General features: G+C 36.1%; 1 protein-coding gene across 2 annotated transcripts in view; it reads right to left on the bottom strand.

The window, feature by feature from the left end:
• The window catches only part of LOC129264629 (ubiquitin carboxyl-terminal hydrolase 34-like), a 105935-nt gene extending 82664 nt beyond the window's left edge, over positions 1-23271 (bottom strand). For both annotated transcript variants that reach the window (XM_064102395.1, XM_064102396.1), the window contains exons 1-6: positions 23171-23271; positions 14620-14695; positions 6174-6777; positions 5863-5913; positions 5192-5341; positions 847-914 (exon numbers count right to left, since the gene is read on the bottom strand). In XM_064102395.1, the coding sequence (XP_063958465.1) occupies positions 847-914; positions 5192-5341; positions 5863-5913; positions 6174-6777; positions 14620-14695; positions 23171-23231 (1010 nt within the window). In that variant the 5' untranslated portion in view covers positions 23232-23271. The remainder of the gene's footprint in view (positions 1-846; positions 915-5191; positions 5342-5862; positions 5914-6173; positions 6778-14619; positions 14696-23170) is intronic.
• Between the last annotated feature and the right edge of the window lie 568 nt (positions 23272-23839).

Raw genomic sequence — 23839 nt, 5'->3', positions numbered from 1 at the left:
CACACTGCATGAAATCTAAAAATTTAATTTAAAATTTGATTTAGAAAATTGTTAAACACATAAAGGCAATTAAACAACAATGACCTTTCACCTCTAGAGTTTTATTTGCACTTTGAAATTCTTTGATGAGAGTGTATTCAATTACCTAAAAGAAATTAAAGGAAACCAAAACCCAAGAAGAGAAGCAATCTTATTGGAAAGAGTAAAATGAGAGGAACAATTAAAAAAAGTTTCATCAAAATCGGTTATGAAATAAACAAGTTATGGGAGTTTGAAAACTCTTGTTGTAGTTTCTATGGGGATCCTCAAATTGGCAAACGTACTTCAAAATGGCTGATTTTGTGGACAACTCTCCATTTGTTTTGTACACAAATTTTCAATTTTTCCTCATTATCTTTCAAATTGCATCTTGCCTCCTTCTGAGCACAACATGTATCATGGGAAAATATAATTCACACCACATATGCCAATGTCAGGAGGAGATAATGTGAAATATGTAAAATAAAGGGGAAATCTGAAAATTTGTGAACAAAACAAATGGGAGAGTTGTCTACAAAATCAGCCATTTTGAAGGACGTTTGCCAATTTGAGGATCCCCATAGAAAGTACAACAAGACTTTTTAAACGTCCATAACTTGCTTATTTCATAACCAATTTTGATGAAACTTTAAAAAATTGTTCCTCTCATTTTACTCTTACCAATAAGATTGCTTCTCTTCTGGGTTTTGGTTTCCTTTAACTTTGGTGGATTCAATGAAATTGCATGACAGGCCTCTGGGGGTACAGCAGTGAGTTTGGCCTAATCAATTTGACCTTGAGGTCATATGGATATGACCTTTGACTTACCTTATTATGTGAGTTCTCAGGGGGACAACAAATTGCATGATGGCATGTAAGTGCAGCCACATCCTCAGCTATTAAAAAGAAAAGAACAAGGAAAAGATATACTTTAAAACAAATCACTTCAAAAGTGTAATTTGTTACAGATGGTCTGACATGAAATGCCAGATCTAAACTTGTTACTTTGATCCAATCTCAGAAAATGAAGGTGCTTACTAGCACAGTTCCTGCTTGTTTCAAGAACAAATCCCTGTCACAAGTCTTACTCTGGATGTAGCTGATAGCTAATTTAAAGTTTTGTCAGGAAATAAAATGGTTAATCATGAAAATAAAAGCAGATAGGGCAGGGTATAAAACTCTATTAAATATTCATGTAAGTATAAGTTTTTACCAACTGATAATCTTTACTTTCCATGTCCCTAAAAGTAGAGTTCCCATGTTACGAAGCAGGTCTCCCTTGATTTATGACTGGTCCCACAAAAGAAAATTTGTGCCAATGTTTTTTTATGCTGCGTAAATTAAACCATCCAATTTTACTCTTCATTAAACAGAATTGGAAATAACCATATCACAGCACTAATCAGTTAGTATCTACTTCATCCATCCAATAAACACAGAGCAAAACTATTCTAGTCTTTTCCACACTTACAAGTATATAAGAATTCGTACAATCACCTCATTTTTACACAAAACATGAAAAATTCATACTTGTAATAAAAGATATATATATATACATATGTATATATATATAAATCTTATGGTGTGATTACAAAATCTCTGGCAATTTTTAAAGCACAGCATATACGATAAAAAAATTATCCTTTTGAAATGGATTCAATCAAAGAAAAATGTTTATATTTTGTAACATGAGATAGAATGACTAATATCAAGAGCATATGTTAGAAAAAATAAAGATAACAAAGGAAATAAACAGGAAATTTAGCAATCAACCATAAAATCAACTGCTTTTCTGAAAAATAAGTTGGTAGGAGTTTTCTTACACCTATCATCTAACTGCTGTGTCAAAATGAGATTGACCCATCGAGTTATGTAGAAGTTCAGTCACAAGAGTCATTTCAATACAATATTACCAGTGAAATGATCCAGGTATCATTTCTGATATTAATTTCAAGTATGTTCGCTCAGCCACTATGATATTACCTCATTTGTTTGCTACATGCAGCAAATTGACAACACATCTTGGTAGCATGAGTAATTTTCTTAAAATTTCAGTAAAGTTAGATTGCTTAGGGAAATTGCAAATGGAAGAGTTAAACAACACTGATTTCCACAAAGAATGCGCTCACTCGACTTCAAAAGAATGAACAAAAAAGGCTGTATAAGTGTGAAAGAATATTTTACACTGCAGCACTTGAACATGAACTAGAAAGGACATTTGCAAAAATTACCCTTAATTTCTTGTCACTTTAACAAAGTGTCCATTTTGCCCTTCACTGCATAATCACTCATCAATTTGATTTTGTCAAAGAGGTTACAAATAGTAAACAATTGTAGGAAAATGTAGACCAGGGTTCCGTTTAATAAAACTTGTTACAATAACAAATTTGCAATAAAAGTTAACAGCTACCAAAATCCTTTCATTGGCTTATGGTAAAGTTGTTATAGAAATGTTGTATTTGTTATTATAACACGCCTTTATGAAACGGAACCCAGGACATATCCCTCAAACCCTTTCATTAAAAGATTACACTTTTCATATTAAGGGGGAATTTAATTCTCGCTACCCCAAATAGGAACAAAAATCTCATAATGCGCAAGACGAGATAATTTTCACTCTGTCGGGTCGTCATCACCACTTCCGGTTCAGAGTCATGCGCGCGCGAGGTTCGCGATACTGATTCCACCACGCTGAAATCGATGCCAATCAGCGTAATATGTACAGATTATGATAATTTTTATTTAATTTGGTCAGTTTTGATTCCATTTGAATTATAAATAAAAAAAAAATATATATTTTACGTGAAAGTAATTTTTATTCATGTTTTTATTTGGTTATAAAAAAATTAAACAAAAAATGAATATCTTAAAATTTTGCTTTTAGCGACCGGCCTGACATCAAGATCGTATTCGACTAGACACTAAATATATACACTACAGCATTCATTCCGTTCAATTTTTCGTCGACCACAAAATGGATTTAAAAAATCAGTTTCGGAACTTTAAAAAATCTTAACTGACAAAGGAATACCGTGCAATGGAAAGCGTTGGGCAGAATTAGTGACTTTAGCAGAACAGGCCGTTAAACTGTATCGTGAAAGAGAGGGTTGTGATCACGAATTTTCTGAGCAAAAGCGACGTTGTGGATGACGGCACTGTTGATCTGAATGGCAAAACAGTGCATTGGACTTCCGAACAGGAAGTTGTAATACCGAAAAGCTATCCCATAATGCAATGCACGTTACGGGGATTTTTCCCGGATCTCGGCGAAATCGCTATTTGGGGTAGCGAGAATTGTACATGTAGTGTTTATAATAGATCTTAATTTCTTAAAATTAAATATGAAATATTGCAATCATCAAAATAATTCATAACTGAGCGTACACATGTAGCTCTTTTAGATAATGTGTCAACACAGCAGAATATATCTGAGCCCATATTACAGCCACACAACCAATTGAAATGAAAAAAAAATACATATATTGCTAATTCAATTGTAAAAGAACATGTGACATACCTTAAAAGAAAGAAAAAAACTAATGACTCTTCATTAAAAGTCCAGCTTAAAGAAATATGAATCTGAATGTATTTCTATTTAAATACAGTACTAGGACCTGATACATAATATTGATATAAAATTGATATGATATTCAGATTTACAACTGATGGTACCGGTATTTTTGAACATGGATTATCTTACAATTACAACATATTAAACAATTGAACACACATGTAGCTCTAATTTGCTATAGAGCCTTACACATACATGTACATGTACATACCACATGAAAATGACAAATAACAAACAAGAGTGCTTTTTGGATATCACGTCCAACAGTATATTGTTGAAATCTTGTATTAACTGGAGTTTTGTATCATATGCAAATATATAACTTCTAGCTAGCATGGGGTTTGTGTTGGAACTTATAAGGTTAACATAGAAAAATGATTATGTAAAGACCTTGTTAGGCATAATGATGTAAATTATCAAAATAAGAACTTATTATTTTTTTCTATGTCCATCTTAAATACAAACAGTAGATTGAAAGTGCTGCATGTGAAACCATTTCCTAAAATAGAACAGCATAGAGTGATGAAATAGGCGTAACAGGTTTCACAACCCTCGCATATTCTTCAAAATCATGCTATTACTCAAATAAAGAACTATATTTTATCAGGAATCAAAACTGAGAGAGAAAGATAGAGGGAGAGGGGTAGTAGGCCTAGTATTCAGATATGTGGGTCTTGATATGCAAAGAAAAATATCTAACCAAAGACCTACAAAATAAATTAGAGTGTTTTTCTACTTGGATAAGTTCTAAATAATAACTATTGTGCAATTTTCATTCTTTTATCCCTTCAGAATAGTCAATAAGAAGCATATTCATCTCATTTTATTCCAAATGTGTAATTGGAAATGAGATAACTCCCTCAAAATTAACTAAAGGATATTCTTGAGTTATACCAAACAACTAACATTAGAGCCCCCCCCCCCTCCCTCCTGCCGCTCCTTCCCCCAAAATGAAAAAAAAAATGCTTACCAGACAAATACTTTTAAAATGACAAAAATATAGAAACAAAAGAAGTTTACCACCAATATAAAAAAGTGGAACAACTCTGAAAGTCTTGCCTGCATTACAAAATCCATCTAGCAGCAGAACTGACTTTAAAAACAACTACATGTATGATGAATGATATTTCAAAATGAGAGGAAAGAACAAGCATTCATTTGATAATAAAGTTCACAAAGTTCATTGACCTCTTTGAAAGAGACGTGAAATTACATCCGTTCATTTGCAGATACCTGATAAGCATTATATGAAAGTTTTATCAAATAGGCCCTTTTACTTTCAAAGTTATGATGACATTTCAAAACTTCATCTTGGTAAAGATTTAATGCTGATACCTCAACATGGACAAAGTTCATTGACCATGATCATGTGACCTGAACATCATGCAAGACGATGTAATGAGTGTGTATGGAATAGGTGCGTATACTTTCTATGTTATGTTGACATTTCAAAAACTTAACCTTAACAATGTTGATTCCGCCCCCGTCGGAAAAGCAGCACCTATAGTCTCACCCTGCTGTGCAGGTAAGACAAAAATATAGTAATTTACAAACGATTTCTGTAATTTGTTTGATAGTAGGAAGGAAGAAGTTACATCTTACATTAGTAACGACAGTGAACATTGCATGCGCTGAGGAGAATGGCAGTGTCTCAGGAGTAGATTGTTGGAAGCACTGCCTCATCTTCACCAATCCATTGCTGTCACAGAAGAAACATACATTCCGCAATAGATGGAGACTGACATCTAAATCCTAAAAAAAGGAGAAAAAACACAAACAATATAAACTTCAACTGTACTGACAATCATGGAATTTTCCCCCTCAATTCCTGCACCTGTACCAAACAAATGTTTCAATGCCTATACGATGAATTAACTATTCAATACAATAAGGTATCTTTTAACGGTAGACTCCATATGATTAATATGTTATCTATAATTTTTGCAAGCAACTGTAGGTACCCAAACCAATTTTTAATCTTGCAACTGATTTCTGGGGCTGTTTCACAAAGGGGCATCTTTGAATAAAGGACAGCATACATGTACATATGAGCGGGATCTGACCAATGTATTGATGCATTATATACCTCACACAACTTGGGATTTTAGTGCAATTCAGTCAACGTTTGTGAAACACTCACAGCTCTGCTAATTGCCATAAAGGATTGAATTCATTCACTCAACTTAAATTTGTTCTATAATTTGCATCCAATTTTCGCCACTGATAACAGGTCATTTCCTTGCAACACTCCCTTAGACGATAACATAACTTACATTTGTGTCACAGTAGTTTCCCAGTGCTTCTGATTCTTGTGGTGACAGCTCCTGTTAAACGGAAAGAGATATGAAACTTTTTATCACTTTTCTTAAAAAATATCATTCTATGTTTACTTGTTGTATGAGTATTGATTACAATCGATTATTTGTATTTGCCAAAATATTATGATCTTAAATACACTTGTTCAACTTTCTACTGTCATGAACCAATATTGCATTTATCTATGATACAACTGCACACCCCTAACTGGGTAGATAGGTCATTGGTAGGGATTTTCTGATAGCATTGTACAAAGTATAATACTTACATCTGTGACACCATGGTAGTACTGTTTATGTGCTGAATACAATGGGAAGGTCATGTGAAAAACTTTGGCAACAAGATGCAATAACCTCTCCTTCTCCTCCTGCGTCCAATCCTCATCTTCCGCCCGACGATTGCTCTCCTCCGGTGTTCTACACCTGGACGCCTTCTTCTCACCATCCCTTGGAACATCATCCCCATCCTCAGTGGTGTTAACACCCTTCTCTTCCTCCATGCCCTCTTCATTTCCATCTTTCCTTTCCTCCTCCTCCTTCTTTTTCACATCACCAGTTTTTCCATCTTCAGTTGTTCCATCACTGCTCTTTTCTTTGTCTTTCACACTATCATCACACTTGTCTTTGACAGTGTCCTCTGCAATAGGCAGTTCTGTGTCGTCCTCTTTGCAGGACGCTCCAGGGTCAGTCTCGCTAACCTCCTTTCCTGGATCCTCTGTCTTGTCTTCTTTTCCTTTTCTCCGCTCTTCTTCATCGTTCTCCCTTGATTGGTGCCACGAAGAGATGATATTAATTGCAAGTCGGAGGACGAGCTGAACCAAGCTATTCAGCTGCTCAAAGTTCTTATATTCCTTGAAGACACAATTGCATTGCCTGAAAAGGAAATGATAAAATTTGATAAACGATACAATTACAGGGACCAGTAACAGGAACAGGGAAGACGTAAAATCACAGAAAATATATGTTCATGCCTCAAAATACTCCATACTTTTTGTCGGCATTCATACCAAACCAAAAAACTAGACTCTTCCACGGTAAAGTCTTGAAGTTGAGCAAGTACAAGTACGGCCTGATTAGCAATCAAGGCTATAGAATACATCAGATATATATATACACCCAACAAGTCCTTTCATAAAAATAGAAATGCTCTTTTGCCAGCCAGCAACCCAAGTGCCCTCACTGTGATGGGATAGAAATTCTGTGTAAATACTCATGAACTACAAAGTTGTGGTAATTTTGAAAACTACCAATTAACAGGGAATATTTTCAGGGGTATTTACAAGTAATTTGCTTCCACACTGGCAACAATACCTGCCATTTTCTGATTGAGGTACATCAGGGTAGTTTTCACACTCACAAAATATCAGGTATTTCAAGTTTTCAAGTGAGTCTGGTCCGAAAATACTTTTAAGTGCTTTACAACTACATGGAGTCCTGTTTCGGTGACCTTTAATGACTTAATAAAATCTTCACCCATATCTTGTGTGTTTATTAGACTGACTGATTCTTGAACTCTATGCAAATTTGATTGACAGTTTAAAAATAAGAAACATGAGTCGTGCTTCATGTCCTTTTAAAAATTAATGGTCCTGATAAAGAGAATATTCTTGACTAACGGCATTCTTCAACTTGCCTCATTTCAATGAGACTTTTATAAAAATATGTCACACTAATTTCTACACCCCTCACACCACCACTTGTTTCTCTTCTGCCCTTCTTCATACCCCCCTGCTTCCTTCTCTCTACTCTACAATACGCTCTGGCCTCCGTCTTCACCCCCCTCCCTCTCTGTCTCTCTTATTATCGATATATGTAGCTCTCTCTCTCTCTCTTCCACTCCCTCCATCCTAATTCATCTTCTGGATGTTTTGGATTATTCATCATGATGCACATATAATGGAATCAAACAGTTAGAGCAGTAGGTGACACAATTACATACTTCCTCATTGTCTCTTTACGGATCTCTTGATCGTCTTTGGCTAATGAAATTAGCACCCTGCTGAATGTCTCAGCCAGGCCTCTAGACCCAGAAACACAACAAGTTCAAGGCTAAATAGGATGTATCCATTTTCCCCAATCCATTTCAGTTTCAGACTTAGAATAACACTGCTTTATTTACAAAACGTTCACACTATACCACTGACCTACCACAACTACATAATATTATACAGATGAAAATGACCTTCTTATGAAATTTAAAAAAACGATCATTAAAATAAATCAGTAAAACTGTAGACCTACATGTAATAGTACGCTTTGAAAAGAAAAACAATGTTGATTGCAAATTAGATTGTCTGTAACAGCTTTTAAAAAATCATGAATAATTTTTTTTTCAGCTTTCCTGAGGCAAAATTCCTCAATGTTTTTATATTGTATTTAATATTTTATTTCTAGATATTTGATTCCCCTTCGAAATCTAGGAAAACTAATGTGTACACTCCTTAAATGTTATTCATTGTAGGTGAGCTCTTCTTTTTTCACAGACCAATGTCATGTTCAAGTTTGTTATGTATCCTTATCGTTCTGTGTGTAAAAATATTTGGTCTAAATAAAAAATCATAAAACTACGTAAGTACAAATGCACCAGGAACCAGACAGGAAATCAAAGTTACTGGCAGGAAGTCAATTTTTCTAACGAAATAAATGCCATTCCAGGCATCGACGGATATGTTGTTTTGCAGGAAAGCCCCTTCTAATGCTCCGTGTCTGCACTGTGCTAATGATGATGCAAGCTAATAAGCTCCCGACACTTTTTCCCCCCTAATCCTGTATGATACTGCATCTTGCTCTCGGAGCTACTTACCAATAGGCGCTAGATCCACTTTTGAAGAATATGGATTGTTGATATAAGGGGAACTCGTGTTCTTACAAAGACATCGATTTATCCATCATTTTGTTCTTTCATCAACAGCTGTTGCAAGCTACTGAAATTCTTACATCTGATTAGATGTAACCAAATTTTTCATAGAAGCTAACAGACAACATCAAGCTCCAAGAACATCCCCTCATTCCCCTGATCACTGTTCGGTCATGTTTACATGAGGCTCCTGAAAATTATTCCGTGTGTTTGTTTCAGCTTTGTTATAAGCTACTGAAATCCTTGTATCTGATCATTTGCTGAAAGCAAGTTTGTCAGTGAAAACAGCTTCCTACTTAAAAGTAGTTAGAAAATTTTTGCCAGGATCATACCTTAAGTTTACAAACCTTAAAGCTCCCATCACACTTATTCCGAATCAAGCAGAATTGGCCTGAATGAAAGTACTATTGTTTGACCACCAGTTGGTCATTTAAATCTACTTCAAACACCGTTCGAAAATATCCCTCGAATGTTTTGAACATGACCAAAACCTTCGGGACGGCCAAAAGAAATGACAAAAATATTTTGAATGCACTCAGAATGCAGTCAGGATATTTAGAATGCGCCTAGAATGTCCAAGAATGTAGCACGAATTATCAATCTGACTCCATTGCAGTTCATTTTGACTAGTGTATGATACACCTGGACAATTTGCTGAATTTCAACTCCAGTTTGGTGAATTCATAAGTTCCTCCCAAAAATTTCTAGATTTTTTGAATATTTTTTCTTTCCAGCTTCTGCTTGATTCCTGCTGATTCCGAATAAGTGTGATGGGGGCTTAATGCATGACAGGAATTGGCTTAGTTTAATAGACTATTTTGTGGCCTGTAATATGGATATTTACGATAGGAAATTCATGTCTCCATAATAGTATAGAGTATAATACCGTACCATTTCCAAGGAATTCTTTCAGTAGCAAGGCATGGATTGATTAATCAAAGGTCATCAAAATCCATGGCTGTGGATGGCCTATTGAATGGCATTAGGTGTTTTCAAACCACCTCAATCACAAAATCCCTGTTACATTAGGAGAACTGTTTTCAGGCTGAAAAATACTCGATAATTATTCCTGCATTCACACTGCCCCGAAAATTCCTGAAGTTTTGAGCATGCGCACTATGGTCTTATAAGCAGACAAGGCGTGAGATTCAAAATCACTAGCTCAGTAGCAACCCACGGCACCCGCGCCCAACTAAGAAAGTTCCAGTAATTTGCTTTCACACTGCCAAAATACCTGCAACCTTGGAAAAATCCCAGCGAAACTTGTATTTTAAACAAGTACCTACTACCTAGCGGGTATTTTCTATCGGGGATATTACATGTAATTTTCTTTCACACTGCCAAAATTACCTTGTATTTTCTGATCAGGGCAAATTTCCCGATCAGGAAATACCTGGAACTGACAAACTTCGAGGCGGGTTGTAACCACCAATTGATACCCATCTCATAGGCTTTGGACATTCGTGCCCTTTTGATTTTCCCATTTGTGTTGTAATATAGAATTGTGCCCTTTGGAAAAGTGGCCTTGCCCTAAAAATAATGAAATTGAAGGCCTGCAGTAGGCATAGCTCTCCAAGACCGATTAGAAAAACAAAACTGCATTCATTTGTCCATACAGTAGATGCCTGTGCAAAACTTGATACAATCAAATACATTTTTCTCTCAAAATAAAAAGTTGATTTAACTCCTTTTTGCAAATAAAGAGCATATACAGCTCTTTCCATTGAAGTTTCTGCGAGTTTCTGTGAATTATGACTAAAACAGGGGGTATGATGGTGTTCTAATGATGTCACTTCTTGAATCTGTATAATAAGGGATTTTCGTTTGAATGCCTGCTTAGCGATGCTAACTTAACAGGCCAGCCAAATTAACCCATTCAAGACAATGTAATCATGTATCATATGGCTAAATAATTTTTTTATGCAAAGCTATAAAATCAAATTTCATTTTGTACAAAAAATCTATACACACTTTCCCCATGTGTATGTGTGTGTGAGCAGGGCGCGACAAACCCGCTTGCCCGGGGCAAGTGAAAATGACGTGCGGGCAAGCATTTCTCAAAGTCAATTGCCCGATCGGGCAAGTGGTTGTTTTGAAAATGAACAAGATAATTGACAGTAAAGTTTAATAATTTTTGATAAATTGCAATTATCGGCCAATTATCTCTCATACAATGTCATACCAGTCAAAAAACAGTGGAAACATGTCAAATCAGCGCCAATTTACCGACAAAAGGCGACAATATATCGCGAGCGGTCCCGTTCGATGGAGGCTGCCATCTTACTTTATAAACTACAATGTGCGCATGCGCTACTAATCGACGAAGGAGCTAGCTGGGGAAACCCCTCTCTCGCCCTCTGAGCGCATGTACATGTACGGACGTACACGAGCGATCGCGATCGAGCCAGCCGAGTCTCGAGCTAGATCGCGCTGAATGCATGCAAGCTTCGGACTGACTCGGCCAGGACCAGCGTCCCATATTTTATTCATTTCTAAAACATTTTAGTTTTTATTTTATTTTAAAAATATATAAAAGAAACACCAAATATCATTAGGATTTTTGTTATATGATTGGATTGTTTTTATTTGCTTGAAGATTGAACTTTTTCCTCTTTCTTTCTTTTCTATCCTTCTATCTTTCCTTCTTGCCCTTTTTTGTTACATATCTATTTTTATTTCCTGATCCTTTCTCTCTCTCTCTCTGTTCATTTTCTTTCTTTCCTTCTTTCTCTTACTTGCCTTCTTTATTACATTTCCTTTTTTTTATTTCCTTCATTCCTTCTCCCTTCCACTCGTTTTTATTTTCGTTCTATCTCTCCTTCCATTATTTTCTTTTTTTTCATTCTGGCCTCCCTTCATTCTTTCCTCCTTTCTTTCTTTCATTATTTATTTCATTTTGTCCTTATTCTTTTCCCTTATACTTTCTTTCTTCCTTCCTTCCTGTTTTCTTCTTTCTTTCCAAGAATGAAGGAAAATTTTCTTTCCTTCCTTCTTTCTTTCCTCCTCCTTTTTTCTTACTTTCTTTTTGTCTTTCTCTTCTTTGTTTTTACTTTCACACATTTATTCATCTTCCCTTTTCTTTTTTTTTCTTTCTATATTCAATTCAAAGAATGACAGAAACCTTTTTATCTATTTTTATTCTTTCATCCTTCTTTTATTAGAACTTTCTTATATTTTTATTATTTCCTTCATTTTCCTCTTCATTTTTTCTTTCTTTCTTCTCAATTCATCTCTTTTCTTTCTCTCCTTCATTCTTTCGTTCACCCTCCCTTCCAATTCTGTACTTTTTTCACAAGTCTAACGCTGTGTAGCCTTCTTTCTTGATCTTTTTTTTTGTCGATTATCCTGTATTTCATTTTGTGAAATCTGGTCACCCTGGCCAGGGCTCGGCTTCAACTTCAAACCAAATAAACAATGAGTCGTCAGACTAAAATAGGCGACTTTTGTCGTCATGATCGGCGGCCAGAACAACTTGAACAAGAGTCAAGAAAAAGAAATGCCAAGGGCAGCGCCAGTAAATCAAGTTCAGCCAGGACAGAAAAGAATAATTAAGAGCAAAAGAATTTTTGAAAAAAAATCGGGCAAGCAGTTTTTTCTATCGGGCTAGCAAATTTTTTTATCACTTGCCCGACAGGGCAAGTGATGAATTTTTTTTTGTAGAGGCCTGTGTGAGTATGCAAATGTAACCAAGATTTTATACAGATGTGCATGAATCAGATATGACTACATACATGTATGTTTGAGACTGACCGTTTAACATCACCATTAAAAAAACTTGACCTGGGCCAATTCGAATATAGGACTTGCAATCATGGTAACCAGGCTTAGTAGCCAATCAAAATCAAGGTTTCCATGGTGTTACCATAATGGCAAATCGTTAGTCTTTGTGAATTCTCCCCCAAGATTTGAACCTCTAACCCAATTTGCAACTTCCCTCATGTACTTCAGCTTGGATTACACAATGCCAAGGTCTTAGAAGATACATAGTAGCTTTTATATCCTACAAAGATTAAATCCTGTATAGTGATTGGTTCAAACAGCATCATGTGACCAAATATATTCTATGATGTTGCATGATATCAGACCTTAATACATTTTTCGCAATACCAATATCCTGTCGTCATTGTTTAAGAAAACTGGATATTCAGCTAATCGCTCGGACACACCAGTCAGCGAGCCGTCTCTCCAAGGCAAGTCCAGAGATGCGTCGGCGCAGGCACTAATTCGCATTCGGCTGAGCACGGTGGCTTAGTGAAAAGTAGGTCATTCAACGCAAGTAACCGAACTCTACAAGCTCAGCGCATAGATTTTGGTTCTAATTTATTAGAAGTAGGATATAAAACAAATATATTTGGCATTTCCTTTGAAAGCATAATGGGAATGATTAATCCTCAGTTGGACTGAAAAGTAACTGCCAGAACTCCTTTGGATAAATAATTCCCATTATATCCTACATAAATTAAATCATGTACGCTGATTGGTTTAAATAGCATCATGTGACCAAACATATTCTCACTATTTTGTGATGATGTCGAAAATGAAACGCCCACCGAAGAAAATGTGCTATTCCGTGACGTCAATGATGGAATAGTCGACTATTCCATCATTGACGCCACAGATCATGATGGCGCAAGCACTAATACGCGTTCCGCGCACTGAGCGCATAGCTAAGCACTTCAGGAAAAGTAGGTCAGTCAGCGCCGCCGCGGCTAAATTGCCATTTAGCCCCACCTATAGTACGGGGTTAAGCTTAGCCAACTTTCGTTTTACACTAGCGATCTTAACCCCGTACTATCGCTCTTAGCACCACAATTGCTGGGATAACCCTGCTTTTTTGCAGGGCCAAATAATCCCGTACTAAAGGTGGGGTTAGCCCACTTTGCAAAAATGCTGTGTAAAAAGAAAGTGGGCTAAGCTTAACCCCGTACTATAGGTGGGGCTAAATGGCAATTTAGCCCCACCTATAGTACGGGGTTAAGGAAATTTTAGCGTGTGTAAAAAGGGTAAAAGGGAAGTTAGTGTAAGTAAGGCCAAGAGGGATTAAGATAATGAGGCAGGCAACATCAAACAGGATCTGGAACAAAACAGTGATAGAGGGATGAATAACTAGAGAATTAGTGAGAGGTGGGTCAAACAGGTTACAAAGAAAGGCATAATAAACTGGTGCATAAGAGTGGGGGAAAAAGGAAAAGAATGGGGAACAACTGATAATGTGCAAAAGACAGATAAAGCATTAAACAAACTAAGAGAAGAAGGTAAGTGTAAATATGTATCTATAAGTGATATGTATATAAATATATCCAAAAAAGAAATGTATATGAAAAAATATAAATACACATATGGTGTAACTGATATTGTAATCCGCTAGGTGTGAAAGTAGGATATAAAACAAATATACCAGGCCTTTATTTCGAAAGTATAGAGATAAATTATTCATCCTCGGTTGTACTGGCAAAATCAATCAATAGTAATGCCAGTCCAACCTCGGATAAATAATTCCTGCTATACTTACTCAAAGCCTGGTATATTTGTATACTATACTTTCTCAAAGCCTGAATATATTTGTATTTTGTTCAATACTGAAAATATAGGCCTAATCATAAATTCCCACGTCAAAAGAGACTTTTTTTTATTGCATACGGGTTTATTCTGTAACTTCTACAGGCATCCCTCATGCACCGATATACATGATACCTTATTAAGCCAGCCATTGCTAATGAAAAATTGCATTCTGATTTCAATCAATCACACCTCTCAGAGAAATGAAACACAGTTAATAAGAAAGTTATTTATAAAAGGCTTAGTCCCTAAATGTATTCTATAAACAAATACAAAAAAGTAATAAATTTTATATTTACCTGTGGAGAAAGGCTTGTGTGTAGTTGTACAGAATCCATACATGTTCTTTTTGCAATTCAATCTTTTCATGAGTGCCTGCAGATAAAGTAAAAAGTAAAAAAAGATAAAGAAGAAGCTCAACAATGATGATAAAGAAGATTATGAATTAGGGTGATAATAGATATTGATGACACTGATGATGATAATGACAATGGTGACGATGATAATGGCAACGGTGACGATGATGATAATGATGATGATCTTGAAATTTATATAAAAACAATTAACATACATCATTTGTGTCAGAAAAAAAAAGTCCTGCCATGTTTTTGTATGGTATAGAGTGATACATGCATAATTTATAAGAGGCCTACATATATGCCTATAGATATACACTTTGTACAAGAAGCCTTCAGTTTCAGACTGCGTTCAACCTGGGAACAGTACATGTAGGCCTACATCATACATGTAATGTAGATTTACTTTAATTGGGTTGGGTTATCTGAAATCTAAAGTTTTTCCTCTGGGGTTGCAACAATTTCCAGGAGGACCGAAGTCTCTTTCATACCTGTGCATATACATTCATTATTCAAAGTTCATGAACAAAACCCCACATTAAAGTCAGTACTAAAAACTATTAGGCCAACATGTCTGATACAATTTGAGTGAAAGAGAACAAACAAATATTTTGTTAAATGTTTGGTTTAATTTGATGCACTTGAGACAAAACAGCAGTGGTATGATAACAACATGGATTGCATTATCGAGGAATTGGAGGTAGAAAGCATTCATCATATTTTTGTCTGGTGTATGTTGCTGAAGAAATCATACACAGATTATTCCAAAGCACTGCATCTATATCTGTGCATTCAAGAATACACATTTGTGTACACACACTTCATGATACATTACAAAGTACATACTTGTTCAATACAAAATTTTATGAATGGAATTGGGTACCCCCTGTGCTTTCGAAAGGTGACAAGGGTTGAGTGTCTGTGTGTGCATGAATAGATGGCTTTTTACATACGCCAATGTGGGATAAAATACACACAGGAGATGATGAGATAATAATCAGGGCTGCTGGTCTTTATGTATGGTACTAGCTAAAGAAATTATATTACTCCTGCATGCATCTGGGATATTCAATTGGGATTGTGTCTGGTGAACTAGCAGAGGGGGCAAATTTAGGTGTAATCAGTCAGTCCGCAAGCCCCTGTGTTAATGAGCAAATGAGCAAGATTTATCCAAGTCCTCTCGTGGCTGAATTCATGTCCCTGCAAAATCTCGTGAATTGTGAGACTTTCTTTCTCAAAGAATTTAACCACTTTCTCCTTGAGTAATATTGATTATTTTTGTACCATGGGCAAGAGTAAATGTTACCCTTTTATATTGGTCATTTCTTTTGAATGAAATATTTTGATAAATAAGTGAATTTTTTACCTGAAAAGATGCATCAAACAGAATTTTCTTCCTCTGTTTTCACTTGCAAATTGTGCAACATTTTGTGTTTTAGGCACCAACATTATTTATATCATCAGAAAGCTCAAACTCTATACTTTCTTACAATGTCACTCTTGATATGTGGCATCTTTTAGATGGGTCAGCAGCCAGTTATATCCATCAAGATGCAAGACGAGATTTCTGAAATTTCTGAGTAACATAAAATCCAGAGTTCTGATTGGCTGAATACTGTTTTCAAAACAAACAGGCGCGGGTAATTTGAAGAGATTACCACATGGTGAGTGTGACCTTGCAGAGGCCCAGTGTGGGGAACATTGGAATTTGCGTGGGTGTGTGGTCTATGACCAATCAGAGCGCAGTATTCTTGTTTTTGAGCTGCAAAATGTACTTGGCCTATGAAAAGCTGGCTGCTGACCCATCTAAAATACATCTTCTTATAAAAATTATATCATATTAAAGCTTAGATCTTCAGCTTTATCATGATTTAAAAATCATTTGTGCCTAAACAGAAATTAAGTGTGAAAACAACAACTTTTGTTGCATGAAAAAAAATATTTTGTTTCATGTTTTAGATCAAAAGTTTTTCCTATATTACAACATTCTTTTAAAAATCCAAACACATGACCTAAAAGAATGATTCTTCTTCTTTACAAAGATACCAAAAACATGAAATTTGGTCAATATTTAGAGCAGCAATGGCCGAATAAAAAGAGGTGTTTTGGTTCGCACCAAGCTCATTAACTATGCAAAAACCCTCTTGTCATGAATATCACTTGGATAAAAGAAGCTACTTTTTCAGGGCTTGCGGACTGACTGTAATGTACAAATTATTCATGTATGAGTCAAGCATTTCAAGGTGACACAAATCAGACTTCAGGAGCCCAGAACACTGTACATAAAGCTCAGTGGCGGATCATACTATTGATTTTAGCGACTGACTTCATGTTGTGGTCAATGCAATCAATTGTAAAATGGCACCTAACAATCAATCACAAAGATTTATGTTATAAGGCCCTGATCAAGTGGTGGTCATGAACAGTTTTTTTTTCCATAAATTACATGTGAGCAGCCCATTGGAAATCCCATGAAAGCTACCCCTTTCAAATTAAAATTGCAAGTTTCTCAACAAAATATTTTACTCACAAATGCATTCATTTTACCATTAGATGCATCATTTGAAACCCACTTCTATGATAAAGAAAAAATATTTTAGGCATCTCAAGCCATTAATGGCATTTATGCTTGCATACATGTATGACATTACAAATTGAATTTAAATCTTTTGATATCCAGAACTAATATTTTTTAATGGAATTTCATCAAACCTTTGACATGAACCTTAACGGCTTTTGTCCTTGATCATGTGACCTGAAACAAATACCAGCAACCTGATTATCCTGTTGTCCAAGTTTTATGAAATAAGCCCTTACATGTAGAACTATATTCCAAAACTTAACCTTGGTAAAGACTCCGTGTTTATGACCGCCTTTGGAAATGTAGCGCCTATGTTTCGCTTCTGTTATGCAGGCGAGACAAAAATAAAACAGGTCAAGGGGAAAATAACTCAGCACTACCACTGGCCTGTTGCCCTGAGCCAATAAAATGTCAAAAGAAAATGTTAAGGGAAATCTAAAGCAAAGAAAAAACAAAAATACAATCATGACGATTTCAGATATTTCCATGATAGTGGGTTGTTGTGTCCGGACAGGTTGTGTGCCTGGACGATCAATTTTAGAAAGTCATTTGGAAAAATTTACAAGTGAAGTTTCATCAATTTTTAGTACAAAATGTTAGGAAATATTATAGAGAACAAGATAGAAGATGATTACAACTATTGAATTCATATTTTTAGTGTAATCCAAAGACAAAAAAAAGGCTTCAAAAATATAAAGTGTCCGGACGCCCGACCCCCCATCCAACATACATGTATGTGTAAATACATGTATGCGGTATGAGATGGGATAAATGTACATGTACATGTAGGCTACATTAAAAATTTAATGGAAAAATAAACGACTGATCTTCCTGAACTGCAGATCTATGCTGACTACTATAGTATGTTTGGGGATTTAAAGGCTCTAACAAGTGAAAATTTGTCTGTTTGTCACATCACAACTAGTTTACCTTTATACGTAAGGTGTTGTCTTGTCACATTTTTCAGCAATGTGATCCCCAAAACAAAAAGGGATCGCAAATTTAATCATTTATTTTATGCAACATTTATGTACCAGGTAGTGCCTAATAAAATATTTGTAAGCACTGCATACTATTACCCCGACATTAGTACAGCTACCCTGATCAGGTGCTCCAGCAGTAATTCCTTCCTACCAGGTACATGCACCAAATAACAACACTTAATCTGGGTGGAGAGTGGCAAATTTAATTGTATTCATTCATCACACACAAAATTCTTTGTATACAATCTGCTCCATGTCCAAATTTGGTATTTCAGCACAAGATGTCACATGTTCATTCATGTTATATGACCGGCACGTGCCACAGGCAAGACCCCCAGTTTGCCCCGGAAGCTGGCTAGATTGTACATTCCCTTGCGAGAGACAAAAAGAAGCCGAGCACGAAACTCGTTACAAGTATCAAACACTCAACAACATGGGCATTAGCACAGAGGTTTATCTTTTTTTTTTTGGGGGGGGGGGACATCTATTGTTGTGCCCCCCTTCCCAAAAAAAGATAATCTTAATAATATCTATTCGAAAATAGGTATGTACATACATGTACCGTAGGTGTTATGAGCAAAATTTGACATTTTATACCTTTAAAAACCTTATTCATGTTATACAATGCCTTTATCTTGCCGCATTTAAATTATTGTGGAATAGTTTATTCAGGTAATAATAAAAAAAAACAGTAATCGGTTATTTGTTTGCAAAAGAAAGCAATTAAACTGTGCACAAACTCTGGTTGTAATTGACCTATTGTAGATTTGATTGTTCATTTAAGTTCTTGATTTACCATGTCATTATGTATATTTTGTGTGTAAGGGGATCACTGTTTAGCAAGCCATAGGCTTTTGTGATTCCCATACAGATTTTATTGTATAATATATCTGCTTTGCATTTTATGAATTATTAATAAATTGAATTGAAACGATCATGTTGATATATAGCAGTAACACAATATTAACAACATGTTATTGATTATGAAAATTCATTCACTATTTATTGACCAACAAGTAGAGTGCCACTGGCAGTCTCGCCTGCATTACGCGATTAAATAGCAGCAGTGCTGACTTTGATTAAATAATTCACACACAAAAAAAACACAATTCGTATAATAATATATATATAAGAACTATGTTCATTGACCATAAATGACATTTGACCCTGGCTTGAAGTCATTTGACCTTGATGAAATGACCGAAGACTAGTTCAAGATGAGCAATGATACTTGACTACCCATATGTCAACATTTCATGAACTAGATACATAAACTATCAAAGTTATGATGGCAACTCAACAATTACCCCAAACATTGACCTTAAATGACCTTTAACCTTTGTAATGTGACTGGAAACTCACACGGAATGTTCAGTGATATTTGATTACTCTTATGTCCAAGTCTTATGAACTAGCTCCATAAACTTTCAATTCAACAAATATACGCAACATGGTCTAAGTTCATTGACCCTAAATGACCTTTTACCTTGGTCATGTGACCTGAAACTCAGGGAGGGTAGTCAGTAATACTTGATTACCCTTATGTCCAAGTTTCATGATCCAGGTCCATAAATATTCTAAGTTATGTCATTAAAAAAACTTCACCTTAGGTTAAGATTTGATGTTGACACTGCCGTCATTGGAAAAGCGGTGCCTACATGTATATAGTCTCTATGCAGGCAAGACAAAATTTTATGCAGCTCTGTATTGTTTTTAAACAACTCAGAACCTTGTAAGATGGTACCCAAATTCCCTCTTTTCATTGATATAAAGCACAGATCAATATATAACTTTAATTTTCCCCTTCCCTACTCTAATAGAATTGCAGCTCATAATGAACAAATATGTGATGAGGCATGGCAATTGCAAAGCCCACAAAAAGTCGCAACGTGTTATTTACAGGACAATAAGAGTGGTTGGGTAAAATGGTCAATTTCAGTTTTTAGTATTTCTTCAAAGAATATACTGTTTTCTCTGAACTATACAAAAATGGATGTAATAAACTAACCCGGATGATTGTTCTGACAGTTTTAATTACATGTAGACACATTTTGTGTCTTTAAAGATTTTGCTATTTGTTCTTCCTGAAAACCAAAGTATTCCTATTCCCCCTATCTTGAACTTGAATAAATTTAAAAAATGGATAAGACCTTCCATCGACATTTCTTGGTAATAAATAGGATGTGCCTAATTAGTGAGACAAATTTGGAGCTCATTTAACAACTCCTTCCAGGATATTTGAAAGAGTTCTAATCCTCTAGTGCTGTTGTCGATAGGCCTCATATCGACATTGATGTCGACATACAAAGGCTTTTCAATGTTTCCGACATGTCGACATGCACGCACCCACATCGACATGTAAACATAAAATAAAAAAGGGTCTAGCTTAAAGTCACGAGTGTTAAGCTTAGCTGAAAAGTTGGAAGCATTTATCCACAGTAATACGTCAGTGCGGGGCCGGCATGCCCGATCGAGCCACCCTCGATCCCGACGATCGCTCTAGATCTGTATCTAGCGCTATAGCGAGCGTAGCGTAGTAGCATTCACCGTACCCATCCACGGAAATATGTACCCATCGCTATTCACCGTGCTTGATAATACGTTGCTCCTCAATGCAATACTTTTCACATAAATGTGAGCAGCAGCGAACCTGTGTTTTTGTCAAAGTTGTGACCGCTGCAATTGAGCGCTTACTTCATATCACGAAGTCACAGAAAACTTCCCTTCCTTCGTTTGGAGATCGTTGCACGGATCGCCGCGGAAGTGATACTGAAATGATCGGTCGATTTTCATTGTTTTTTTGTCAATTTGAGGAGCTTGCGTTTGCAGCACATGTGTACCAGCGTATAATACGCAATGATCACTGTTGTAATTGGTGATTCTCAAATTGGCTCCGAGTGTTATTGCGCAATGCTTTCGAGACCGGATAGTGGTAAAAAAAACTTGATTCTCCAGAAAAAAATGCGGATTAATCGGTGATTTTGGAAGTGAATTCACTCTAGCTTAGTGAAAATGTTTCCTGAACTGAGCCTGTATTATATAGATCTAGATCTAGTGTGGGGATATCACTCGTGTCAAGGTGAATACATTTGATTGAGAGTGTTATGTTCCACGATCGAATGATTTTTTTTTATGTTAGGGAGCGTAGGCTAAATTACAGTCCCTTTTTCATGTCGACGTTGTCGATGTCGGGATTAATTTTTAAGCGATATGTCGACATGGATTTTTGTTCCCGACAACAGCACTACTTTTAACCACATTGTACAATAGTGTCTGAGTAAGTGGGCTTCAATAGACTTGTCAACTTTTCTCCCTCTTCTCTGAAGAGTAACATCCTGTGGTATGAAGGAGGGCCCCATGTCTGCACACCTAACTATTTACGTTAAGATTGAACTTGAATCTCTTTTAATTTCACAAAAAATTCTGTTGATAATTTTCCTTATATTCTTATAGGTACAGTATGCCAAAAATATCATAAGAAATTTTGATTTCGATGTATTTTATCTTGTATGTTTTTTAGAGATGTGAAATAAATGAATTTGAATATATAATTTTCTTGGAAAAAACATTGGCCAGTAATTTTCAGACTGAAAAAAATGGTGCCCCATTTCTGCGCACCCTTTCACTTTACACATGATTCAGGGATTTTGACAACAAAGGCTGCATTTTGATTCCGTCACATGGAATGCCCAAAAGTAATACATTTTCCACCATTTTGAGTCACATTTTTAAATATCTTTCTATGTATAAGAAAGTGGTCGTTGTGCATCTTCCTTTACTGAAATCGCGTAGATACGCATGTACAGACAAGGGGAACCGCGCAGACTTGGAGATGTGACCTTACCATACAGTGGTGTCCACCAAATGTTTTTCTCTTTGTAATGAGGGTCAGGAACCACTAGTGAGTCATGTTTCATTTTAAAGCCAAGAATATCCTCTTTCAGGTAAAATATTAAGCAATAATTTCATTTCTGGTGACTCTGGCAATGCATCATGACATAGATGATACTTTGCTTTGGCCATTGCTTGCAAGCGATATTAAATTGAATCAAATATCGACCAGCACTACCGGAAACCTCGTGAGGGACGAACTCGTAAAATTGATGTGGCTGCCAACTGTGGCCCACTCACACGTATTGCGAGGTTAGTATTAGTATACTCACACGTATTGCGAGGTTAGTATTAGTATACTAACCTCGCACCACGAACCGCGTTTGGCAGTGGATTTCTAACTAGTGGGTCGCGCGTGCTGGGATCTCACTTCTTGGGTCCACAACACACGACTTCTATGGCTTGATTTTTCTGTGCGCGGCGGCATGTAATGAACCCTTGGGTGACTGTGGCCTGTCATCATGCCTGTGCACTGACTAAAACTAAAAGTTAAGAGTGTAATTTTGACTTAAGCCTCAACAGCAACGTTTTATTATTTAAATCATTGTTGGGTCAATATTTGGTTTGTCTGGCGTGTCTGTTTGGAACTTGGTCTTGGAATGGAAGATTGGTTCCCAAAAGCTTAGTAAAGCCAAACAATGATGACCGACAAAGGCGACATTTTGCTGGCTATGAAGGTCTAATTGGCATTTCAACAGCTCAGTACTAAGCCTTTATAACCTTGTACATTGGATGAGTGGGCCCTATTGGGTCTGCTTCTGTATCTGGCCTGGCCCAGGAAGATCGAAGAGAGAGTGCATTGCCATATTTGCATTTAACAACGACAGTATAAAATCTTGCTAACAACTTACGTGGATTACAACATCTGGGACTACAATTTTTCTCTCACACATGCATTGTCACGTTAACCGTTCTGCACTTGCAGGCCTCGCTTTCACATACCTTATAAAATCTCCGCGTTTTTCAGTAAAGAAATGGTAAAATACACTTTTTCACACATAAAAATGTTAAAATTTTGAAATAAAATGAAGTCTCTTACCCAAATCAAGTAGCTTGAGAATATCTCCACAATAACAATCCGAAGAGTTATCCCCCGCCATTTTGCAATATTGTGATTTCTTGCTAATTATTTATTCAAATTATTTGATCTGAAAATAAATGTTTGGTCGGTGATGAATATCTTAAGATATTTAGGAATAAATTATTTGCAATTTGTATCCAAAATCTTTAATTCCACTTGTAAATTATTACCAAACTTTTATAAACATTTGTTTCAAATTGGCATCAACTCTGCACATGAATGGTCTTTTTGTGCGCTTGCAATAAATTTGCGGACAATACAAAACTCCTTTTGTTCACATATTTGATATTTCATATAACAAAACGCTCTTCAGAGTGGTGGCAGATGCAGATGCCAGAGAGTACTAGTAAAGCCACGCTGCTAATAAAGCAAAGTCTAATGTCTGGCTGTCAAAGTGAATAAGTGATAAAAACTTTTTTTATTGATTGGAGATATATCTTCTGGCATGTCTGGGGATATTCTCCGGATATTCTATTCTTATTGTTTTCATTCTATAGCTATAGCTCCCCGTCCGAGTCTTTTTTTTTTCTCAACCCCCCCCCCCCCCTTCCTCTTCATTTGTTGTTGGCTTCTTCATTCTGTCTTGCATTCACTCTCTAAACTCTTTCTTTCTGTATTCATTTATTT

Source organism: Lytechinus pictus, chromosome 7 (genome assembly GCF_037042905.1).
Source record: "Lytechinus pictus isolate F3 Inbred chromosome 7, Lp3.0, whole genome shotgun sequence".
Taxonomy (NCBI): Eukaryota; Metazoa; Echinodermata; class Echinoidea; order Temnopleuroida; family Toxopneustidae; genus Lytechinus; species Lytechinus pictus.
This window is presented reverse-complemented; position numbering and strand designations above follow the sequence as displayed.